This window comes from Drosophila innubila, assembly GCF_004354385.1.
Source record: "Drosophila innubila isolate TH190305 chromosome 2L unlocalized genomic scaffold, UK_Dinn_1.0 4_B_2L, whole genome shotgun sequence".
NCBI classification, from domain to species: Eukaryota; Metazoa; Arthropoda; class Insecta; order Diptera; family Drosophilidae; genus Drosophila; species Drosophila innubila.
In genome coordinates, this window is record NW_022995372.1 from 11,984,233 (window position 1) to 11,995,889 (window position 11,657).

Consider the following 11,657-nt stretch of genomic DNA (forward strand, 5'->3'; position numbering starts at 1 on the left):
CTCTCTGTCTCCACATTTATAGGTAATTTAAATTCATTGAAATTTTTGGGCGGTTTAAGTGTCATTTGCATATGAATGACACTATCCAATGTGACGAAAAAAGAGACAATGCTGCATGAAAAGCCAAGGGATCAGTCATGACCCTCATATTTAAGAATAATAAGCTAAATAATATTTAGTCAACAGTTGAAAGCACACAGAGTATATACTGAGAATATAATTGAATATTAATCATTTTAAATAAAATGTTTTATGCCTTCTTTGTCTGCTTTTAGGCCATACAAGATTTGTGAAATTTCATGAATTCGTGAATTGATAGAGTAATCTATAATTAATTTTTTTATATTTTTGTTATTCACATATGAATCTGAAAACCAACACAGACTTAGGGAAGCAGCAACCTCCGAGACAATATGTATGTATAAGAAGTGTAGCTTTAACTCAAACAATATAATTTAAAAATTCCAAGTATAGATGCAATCAGATTGCGGGTATCGTCGACTTGAACCAAAGTCATTAAGTATTTGTATGCTTGTTTTCCAACAATAGAGATTGGAAGTTGTAGTATAAAGATTCCTCCCGAACATGATTTTGAGCTTGCCTGTGAAATGATTGGGTTTCAATCGTATTAAATTGAATAAAAATTTTCAAATTCATGTAAAAGAGTCATCACATTTAGAGGGAATCTTTATTTGCAGCAGCTGTCTCCTCATTAGCTGCTACAATATCCTTTTCGATGGCTGTCTTCATCTTTCGCAGGTCCATCTCTAGATAGATTTTGCGCTCGTATTTGGAAGCCAGCTTGTCAATGACACGGCTTAGATGCTGTTTGAATATGTCCAATAGCTCCTCCTCGCTGGGTGTGCCCAATAGTTCGCCATTCTGGCAGCGTTGAAACTCCCCTTCGGCCAAGGCTTCGGCAAGATTATCTTCAATATTATCCTGTTTCTTGCGAATTTTAATAATCTCATCATCCAGCTCGGATTGTTCACGATTGAGCGTCTCGTACTTGAATATTTTCATGCTTAACTCTTGGGTCAGGACCACGCCGGCATTTAATTGACGGGCAAAAATTTGGGGCAGACTGTGCATTGCAGGCAATCAGTTTGTCCAACGAATTCGAAATAAACTAGTTAAGTCTTTCAAAATGTGTAATTTGGGTGTGGAATCTTTAGCTTGACGTTTCGCAATAAAATTTGAATACAACTAATATTTAAACGACTTTCTAGTTTCCTAGCTTTCTAAAAGGGCCTGCCGCGTCAAGGCTTTATGTATTAACGAATAATCCCAATTTGTTTAATATCTGAAATGTTCAGGCAACGCCAGCTTAAATTTACGTTAACGGATCGCACTCTGAACAAAATTAAAGCCGCAGCAATCTCATTTCCGCTCATTTTTCACACAGAGTACACAAATGCCAACAGAGAGAGAGAGAGAGAGAGAGCGAGAAAGCGAGAAAGCGAGTACGTGGCATCGAGCGAAAGAAATGTTGCAAATTAAATTGCGTATACGCACAGTTGCCGCTGCGGTAACTGCGGCCACGTCGACGCCGTGCGTGTTGACTCACTCTATCGTTAAGTGCATAAATTGAATAATGCGACCCGTGGACACTGTACGGTGTCAACTCTGGCCGAGCGATAGAGTTGCCAGATCGGAATATCTGCGCTTTAAATTTATTGAATTTCCTTTGCGGACGTAACAAACACAGGAAAACGCGCCACATAAACCATCATTTTATTACTTTATCTACTTATGAGCGTAACAGTCAACAGTTCAATGATGGCTATTTGAGTTTCAGCCACAGCTTCACCAAAAATTTTGTCAGCATTTCAGTTCTAATAAACTGAAATTAGATGCAGCTTAAATAGATGGATTTTTATGGTCATGCAAATGAATCGTCTGATCGTCCGTCTTTTTGTTGGCAATTCAATCAAAGTTATTTGAATGCATTCAAGCGAATTACGAATGAATACATTTAACAATCTGCTGCAAGTTGTTGCCGGTTGCAAGTTGCAAGCTGTAAGTTAAGGCAGCTTAGCACACAACTTAATTTACATTTATCTGACTGTCGGCAAACCAAATAAACGCAAAACTCCAACTTTTATTGACATTGTCGGACCACAGATAGAGTCAGAGAGATTCAGAGATAGACAGAGAGAGAGAGAGAGGGGTAACTGAAAATATTTTGAATACTGTATAGTGTATATTTGTTGTTACTTTGTTTAGGGTTCAGCATTCCAGTCAAAGATATTTTAGACCAGAGCACTAATCGTAAGGCGAAGTTGCCCTTTATATATTGTTGAAGTATACTTTAATTAATTAAATTGTATAAGACAATTCCCCCGGGCGACTGTAGATTACGCTTTGACTACTCGCATTTGATTGACTCACTGACTGACTGATGGACCTACTGACCAAACAAGCAGCTCAGACAATTGTAAATGCAAATTATGCTGACTACTGTTTTTCGAATCGCCAGTCAATGACAAGACACAGAGAGAAGAGAACAGAGCAAGTCCATTTCAACCTACTATACGTGTATATCTACCCAACTGTTCATTGAGCTGAAAGTCACGCACTTTTCTCTATCCACTGGGTGCGATTTCTTTCCTTTGACAACATCAGCTTGATTGTCTTCCCGGCAAGTCAATGAACACAATTTGACTATTGCAGACAATCAAAAAGAGGTCTCGCCTGCTTATTGAAAGCTCTTTAAATTTAATCGTTTAAGGTCACAACTGTTCGATTCAAATTGCTTTTCTCAACAAAATGAATGCAGTTTTCTGCTTTCCAATTTCATTTTATTTCTAAAAATTGTATATATGTATACGAATGTTCCAGCCGAGTATGACATTTTCAGAGTAGTTCTTTAAATGTAACTCATCACATTCCTGCATTTGTATACTTAAAGTCTCACCTTTAAAATGACAAGCTATACTTGGTATGTACTATATGTAATTTTCCGCCCATTCATTTACCTCAGTTACACTGCACAACAAATAGAGTACAATATATTAAAAAGAATATAACATTTATCAAACATATTTGAACTCACATTTCAACTTATTTATGCACATTTAAAAGTTTTAAAATTTAAATGATAGATACCATAAAGATTTGTTTAGGAAAACATCAGAGATAATAAATCGTTCTGAGTGCAACTCGGCTAATTAAGGATGATAGAACAAAACATGCTATTGAGTAAGATTATAAAAATAAAGCTGATTTTAAACTTTGTTTAACCTTGATTTTTCTGTATAAGAAATCGACAGTACAAGTTATAAAAGTTAATTTCCGTTAAAGAATTTGTTTTGTTTGCTAGTGTAATCGGAGCGCAGACAATGACTATCTTATCTGTTCCTAGGACTGCATATCAAACTGTCTGACTGCCTTACTGCGTAATTGTCTGCAATGCGACTAGAATGACACACACACACACAGATATATATACATATATATATATTTAAGGATACCAACACATATCAAACATACCTTTCTCAAACCACTTTTCATTAAACTTTGCAGAGAGGAGTGCGAACATTCACACGCTTACAACAACAACAGCTAACGAAACAACAACGACAACAACCTGAGCAAGAACAGCAACAACTAATAATAATTGCAATTATATATGTGGCCATACACCTCCCTTCCCTCATCCTCGCCTCATCTCGCAGTGCGGCATAATTCTGTTGCGCAATTACGTAAATTACCAAAGTGAAATTCAATATGCTTGGGATTGCTAAATGTAAATGGCAGCCAATTGACTGTCATGCCGCGCCCCGTTTCTCCGCCACTCCGCCACTCCGCCACTCCTTACCTCCATTCCTTCTCTCAACAGAGCTCTATGCATTATCTTTGGAACCGTCGTCTGTGCTCTGCTTGGCTGCTAATTGCCCATGTTTTACATGATTGAGCAACATTATGGCCAACTACTCTCCAACCCGAGCTCCTCCTGTTCTACCTTCCTCAGCTCCAGCTGAATGCTTCTACTCCTCATCCTTGTGATGATTTATTTGCCTGCGTGTTGTTGAACCGTGTCGCCTCGTATTGACCATGGCCATGTTGATGAGTAGCTGCCACCGGATTCCGCTTCCAGTTGCAAGAGTCCATTGTTGTTCCATCTTTATTGTCAGCGCATCCATTTTAATACCAATTTTTGTAACCATTTTTTTTTTATTGCGCACATTTTTCTTTGCAATTTGTTTTGATTTATGTTACGGTTGTTGTGTTGTCTTCTTGGCCATGTTTGGCCTATTGTTGGCCTTGCTTTCTTGCTTGCTGGTGTTACAAAAATACATTCAGCTAGTACCGGCATTGGCATAGTTTCCTTATCGTTCTTATCACACTGACCATATTTTATTGCCATTTTTGTGTGTGCTCAGCCTGTTTGCCAGGTTTGCTGCCATTTTTGCTTGGCAGGCAAATTGAAAAGAGGCCTAGAATATTTTTCGCAATAGAAATTGGGACATGGCCTGAATTGACATGGAATTTAATTAATTTCCAATTTCTGCAATATATTTTTTTTTATAAACATTTTCCACTTGAGACTTCAGTTGATTTTTTTCTGTTTTTTTCACGTGTCAGCAAAATGTGATCGTCGAAAATAGATTACTACCAAAGCTCTTAGTTGCAGTCACCCAAAATGCTATTCAATTGTTATTTATAATTATTTAAGTGAATGATAAATAAACACATAGTTACTTAGGCAGACATTTAGTTTTATAGTCAAAAACCTTTGCTGAATTTTAATAAAAATATGTAGTAAATGTAATATAACAATTTAAAATAATAATTAAAATTTAAATTCAACTATCAATTTAATTTATTATATAATTATGAGTCTAAAATCGATTCAAAATAATATACTAAAGTAACGCAACACTTGAAAATATTATAATTTCAATTATTTGTTTGCAGCTTATTTTTTTGTTTGTCGGAAAAACCAGAAATAACGACAACGTTAATCACAATTAATGATGCATTAATTGTAGATTAGCCCAATTAAAGTTGGTCCTGCCATTAAAAGACACTAAGCAGATCACACTGTCCTACAAAGAGAAGCCAGAAGGCCGTAATCTATGTGTATTGATTTTTGTCATTAGATCTGACAGAGAAATTATACAAAAAAGCACGTGAGTGTGACTATGATCAAAAACGGTTGACTTAGTGATACCCAGTAAGCTAAAGTAAACTTTTAACTACTTTCTTAGTTACTAAATACATTACAAAAATCATATAGTTAAGCGATATGCCAAATTTTTAATGTATTGTAAACAGGGAATAACACCGTAAACGGTATCGAAACCGTTAACCGAAACTAACAGTTTCATTTTTAGTACCGAAACTGAAACCGCAGCCAAAATTATTTCTTTTTTAAGAACCGAAAACCAAACCCTTGTACCGGTACGGTTGTGGTAAACTTGTTAAGTCAAAGAGTTGACTAACTTCCAACTCTCATAACTTGATGAAAACTGACCCGATTTTCAATCGGAATGCCATATTGGTCATGATCCGGTCTCTTTATTCATACTGCATTTAATTTTTTGCATTTAGAAAATTTTATTATTTTCGACCATCATAGCCATGGGTCCACGTTAATGGTAAGGGTCCCCCCTTTGAAATTTTGAAAATTGAAAATTTTAAATCTCAAGTTTTTACTTTTAATCAACTCCTTATATCGTAATTAGTGTAAAATGACACTTTAAACTTGATTCGGAGGCCTGTTAATTTCGTTGAAAAAATCATGTCAAAATTAAAAAATAATTTTGACTTGAAAAGTTGCTAGTTCAGAGGCTTGAGCAACTTCGAACTGTCATAACTTTGACAAAACTGTACCGATTTTCAAGCGGAATGTCATTTTGATCATGGTTTGGCACCTTAATTTATTCTGCATTCAAGTTTTATTAAATTCATTCAAAAAACTGTATTCCTCTGGATCTAGATATTTACTTTGTTGTCATAATTATTATAAAACGAAACCTAATCATTTAAAATATTTCAAAATGGATTTGGTGTACCGTTAGGTACCGGTACTGATACCAAAAAAATTTAATATGTACAGGGTAAAGGGAATTGATGCTAGGCAATCGACGCAACAAATTAAACTCTATATATTGGATTTTCAATATTTTTATGATGCATCCCAATTCATTTATTTTAGCATTTAAATCTAATGCTGACTTACTTTTCGTTATAATAGGCTTCATTTTATTCTTTTATGGGTAGACATCGAGTATACGCGACGGCGCAAATCCCTTTTATGTTCTCCAGTTACCAACCTGTCGTTGAGGGATGTTTGCCTTAAGCTTCGGTGCGTCCTTCAGGACTGACAAGTGGCGGCAACGTTACGTACGAGAAAAGTTTAACACTTGCCACTCGGCAACTAAAACTTGGCCAAGTATCTTCACTGTATGGCAAACAGACACTTTGGGACGAAAATAAAAATGAAAAGCAAACCAAACCAAAAAACAAAATAAATACAAAAAAAAAACAAAAATAAAAGAAATTGACCGTCATTTGTTTTCTTGACACTTTGAAGAGCGCCCAGTGTCGGCTTATTTTTTATTTCTAAAGACCCAGAAAACGGGTTAAGACAGTGAGACGGCAATAGATATATACCGTCGGTATACCGACTTCATGTTGGACTGCAAGTCCTTGTCAATGACGGGCACAACTTTGCATAATGTTGTTTGGACGTCCATTGTTTGTCACTAAATAAGTCGCCAGTTGATATTAATAACTCCTCATTATCGCTTCATTCTATTTTTCAGCACATTGTAGAATATGCTTCGCTAGCGGCCACCATTTATCATAATCAAACAACGAACAGGGACAGGTTGCAAGGGGGCAGGGAGAAATTGCAGAAGGGGTAACTTCTCTCTAATCGACCTTCAAAATTCATCATCTTCAGCTTTTACTTCATCTACATGTTGAGTGGCATCTCATTCTACAAATTAGTGGAAATTTTGGAATTGCAATTGTTATTGATGAGGCGCATTGAAAGAGAGGGAGAGAGATAGAGAGAGAGAGAATCTTAAGTGCTTTATTTGTAACAAATTAATTTAACTGAATGATTGCATTGTCAACTCTTCACTTAATATCAAACAGAACTTGCTCGAAATTCAATTTCGGCATTTGTAAACTTGTTATGCTTCTAAGACTTCAATTTTAATACTCTTTGATATTAAAATAAATTAATTACTTTGTGCCAATGTAGAATATTTATTTATATGTTATAAGAATTATTATTATTAAATTATTGCAAATAATAGATTTATATAGATTAATTAATTAAATATATGCAGAAAAACATTTCACATGAATATTGATTAAGGTCCGAATTGATAACTTCATAAGATTATATTTTTATAAAACTTAATTTAATTACAGAACCCATCTACAAATTAAATCATAATCGAAAAAACACATCTTTCATATCTCATTTAATAACTTCTAGAGTTCATGATCACGTTTATATAGGTTCTTTACTTCCGCTAGTTAGTAATAGATAAGACAAAAGAAGCATTCGTAGCTTAGGAAACCATTCAGTACATTTTTATCTGTTTACGAGTATTTCATAATAACAGATAAGATTCAGTACAAGAAAAGAAGATGAAAAACAACAGTATGTCAAAAGGATGAAACATTCTTGTCAATGGCGACAGCGGCAGTAATTTAAGAACATATGTTCTTGAAATTGAACATATCGAGATACAAATGCATATCAAAGTACACAGAAATGTACTTGTATAGCAAATGAAGAGTACAAGTACTTTTGAGGGTATCTGGCAGTCAGATATTGTAATTTGTTTAGCAAACAATAACTATAAGCTGTTGCAATTAAAATGTTAAATGTTGATAAACGACAAAAGAATAATTCTAAGATGAATGAAATAAAGCGAAGAAGAATATCAACAGATGCTCATCTATTATCTACACTCATTTATCTATCAATATCTTATGCTGTAATGGCAATGCAGATACAAAGTTGTGTAAGTTGATTTATCTGCGCAAATATTTTTATAGCCTGGACATGCTTTAAAGCATCATAACTTTAAGTAGATGCTCGTTCCTTTCACTGCTTACAGCAAGTTCTTCTCTTCTTCCTCTCCCCGATTTTCTCCTTGTCTATATTTATCTTACACAGGATTGTCAACAGAAAACAAATCGCAGCCATCAGTTTTGAGCACAATGTTTAAAGAGCATTTTAAAATTCAGCACCGCAAACGGCACCGAATGTTCCGCATTGTTGTTGTAGCCTTTTGTAATTGTTGTTATTGTTTATCTTCCTCTCATTGTTGCTGTTGTTGTCAATGTTGCTGGATGGCATGTCTGTATATTATTTCATACGCACGTTGCTTAAGCATGGCAATAAATTTTGCGAAAATTTTCATATGCGTCGTCAACAAATGCGGCAACAGCAACGCAAAGCGCACGCAGACGTCGACGGTGCCACGCACACCCGCTATGTTGCCCCATCTTCCTGCTACATGCCACCACCTAACCACCCAACCACCCAACCATCCAGCCACCCCCGCCCCAGATCACACGCTGCTGCGGTTACACAGGCAATGAAGCATACTTCAAGGCGGCGGAAAGAGGGGACTGCGAACCAACCGAAATGTAGCTGACATAAGTCTTACCCCTCTATCGCTCTTTCGCTCACTCTCCATATCGTCTACAATTTGGCATCTCTCTTGTTTTGCGTGCTCGCTTCTGGTTTTTGTAATTTTCAATTTAAGCGCTCAACATGTTGCATGCCACATGAGTCGGGTATTTTGCCACCAAAACCATTTAGTGACAAATTAAGTGCGCTCGTATGCGTGTTAATTTCCAGAAAATGCTACAAAATTACGCATACGCCACGTTATACATCGCAAGCTTAACGCAATTTATTAAGCATTTGCTCACAAATTGTTAATTTTGTTGCCAACTTTATGGCCAGTGCCAAATGCTCAATGATGGAGCCCAATTTATGAGCCCAACAATCGCTGCCCATTTGCTCTCAGGTTAAGTGTCGAATTTTATGCGACAACAAAAGCAACAACAAATTATTCCGTGCACTCGATCGAGGCAAAACGGACATTGTACGAGTAGTTGCCATTTTATTGACAATGTGGCAATGTCATTAAAACGCAGACGCGAGTGCATTATGACTTAATTTTAATGCGACACGTTCATAATTTTTATGTAGTGCCAGAATAAAAGGTGCGATAAACACTCTGCAACATAACACGCCTCGAATAATATTACATCGTAATTGGCAACTTTAACCGGCAACTGGCAACTGGCTGTCTGCTGGTCACGTCCCATTGTCAGTCATCTCTGCTCGAACTGCCGTCTGTCACTTGCCACTTGCCACTTGCCACTTGCAACTTGGCAGCTTCATTAGGCAGCTGTCAAACGTATGTAGCCGGCGGTTTGTATGACTGTTGCTGTTGATGTTGCTGTAGCTGCTATAAACGAGTACTACGCTCTGATCACAGCTACCACAGCAACCATTTAGCTCTTGCCAGTGTCAACCACAAATTGCATTCCATGTTGGTCCACATTTCAGTTAAAGGTATTTAGTAAGCAACCAAGCAGACAATTATCAAGTCAAAGAAACCATTACCAACAGAAACAGTGCATTCGTAATGTTCTCGAGCTCAATTTCATGAATGCAGCTAATTAATTAAAGAAATTTTAATATTATATATGACTTGTTTATTATTAATTACAGGACACTTATGATTTCTTGATTAAATCTCAACTCCAACTTACCATGTATGCATTTGCCCATCATTAAATATCGAATTCTGAATCCCCTTGAAAAACATATTTCACTTTTTTGTATTTTTTTAAAAACTTTTATAATTTTAATACAAATTTAAGAAATCATAAGAATTTGAATACCAGATCTACAAGAAGACAATTTGTATATTCTACCCAAAATTAAATTCACAACTATTTCTCGTATTAAAGAACTTAATATATCTATTCACTAAGCTTTACATTAAAAAAATTTGGCTTAAACTATTTATAATTTAAGCAGAAAATATTTAGTGGAACACTTCATTTTATAAGTACAAAGAAAGAGAGGGGGAGGGGTCTAAAATATGGCCACTGGACATGTTTGACTTTCACACAGTCTGTAATATAAATATGCATCAGTCCAGCTTGCGTCCAAATGTACATGTATCTATGTATATGCATACTTATGTATTTTTAGTGAAATCCAAAACTGTATTATGCTTCTGGCTTTTGGCTTCTGGTTACTCTCAGAGCATTGAAACTTGAAACGTTGCACTTGCCGTTGACCAAACAGCGCAGCTGTGTGAACTAAGGAATGTGACCGGAGACTGCTGGAAGGAGGGGATTGGGGCATGAGGGAGTGAAGGAGCGAAGGAGTTGCTACTGAACATGGCCAGACAAAGACAAGACTTACAATCAGACTCCGAGCCAAAGCCAACTAACTGACCGACAGTCCGACCAACCAACCAAGTCGGACTAAGTCACGTCATGGACGTCAGAGGATGCTCATTGTTTGCAGACGTAAGTAAATGTACATAAAATTTATTTTAGCTCATGTGTTGTGCCAAAAGAGGAGAGAGCGAGGGGGAATTGCTCTTGAGGGTGATGGAAAAACCATGGAAATATATGCAGATGTGACCAGTTTCTTGAATTTGCCTTTTGTTTAGCAATAAACATATAAGATCTTACAAGTATTCAACATACAACAGAAGCAACAACCATAATACAAATGATAACGAGAAAATTTTGTATTCTCTCTCAATCAATGGAAAATCGAAACAAATGCGCTGCATTTGCCAAATTCAATTTGTTACAGGCGAATTTTATATACGACGCTGTAAGCTTTAAGGCTTTCACGCAATCTTCGATATATTCACATATATTGATGGTTTGCAGCAGTGCAAACAGACAGCTTCTGTCATGATTGTTAAAGGGCATCACTTGAGATATTTCAACAATTTCTTGTATAAATCTTTACAGATTTCCTAGATCACTTGAGAGAATTTTCTGCTTTTCAAATAAATAAATTGTTAAAAACTAAATGTTTATATAGTAAATTATCTACATTTGTTAATTTGAAAATACACTACAAAACCGCTAATGTATTCGTATGGCTTTTAGATTTTGCAGCTCTAGCTGGGATATAGAATATAATTGCAGATTGATACAACTTTGTTAGATTAGGTCAAAATATCTGCATGGGAGTTAAGTAAGCATGTAAGTAAGTATATATGTTTGTTGATATAAATTGAGTTCCAAGTTATGTTGTTGATTTCAAACTTTTCGACGAATTTTATTTGATCAAAAAACGTATAAGAAAAGAAAGAAACAAGTTGATATTTGTATTTTTGGCAATACAATTACAAATAAGTTGATTCCCTGTGTACCCACATACATATAAATGTACTATGTGTAGCATTACAATTTCTGACTTGTATACATGTCGTATGCGCAATATTACTTAGTAGCTTTTCAACTTATGCAAATGTTGGCCAAGGCAAAGGAAAATCGCAAAAACTAAAAGTAATAAAAAATGCTAATTTTATGTTATTGTTGCTGGATTCCCTCACTTTTCTCTGACTTTTGTCCTGATGTGTTTTTGTCTGCTTTGTGTTGGTTTCTTTTGCTTTTAAATTGTTGCC

At 35.8% G+C, this 11,657-nt stretch overlaps 1 protein-coding gene across 1 annotated transcript; it reads right to left on the reverse strand.

Moving 5' to 3' along the window:
* Positions 1–326: 326 nt before the first annotated feature.
* LOC117780619 lies at positions 327–1,255 on the reverse strand. Its single transcript, XM_034617220.1, has 2 exons — positions 674–1,255; positions 327–601 (listed from the first exon to the last, which is right to left on the reverse strand). The coding sequence occupies exon 1, from the start codon at positions 1,090–1,092 to the stop codon at positions 676–678; it is 417 nt and encodes a 138-aa protein (XP_034473111.1). The 5' UTR covers positions 1,093–1,255; the 3' UTR covers positions 327–601; positions 674–675.
* Positions 1,256–11,657: the final 10,402 nt, after the last annotated feature.

Coding starts and splice junctions, on each gene's coding strand:
- LOC117780619 (XM_034617220.1), bottom strand. CDS start 1,092: ATGCACAGTCTGCCCCAAATTTTTGCCCGTCAATTAAATGCCGGCGTG.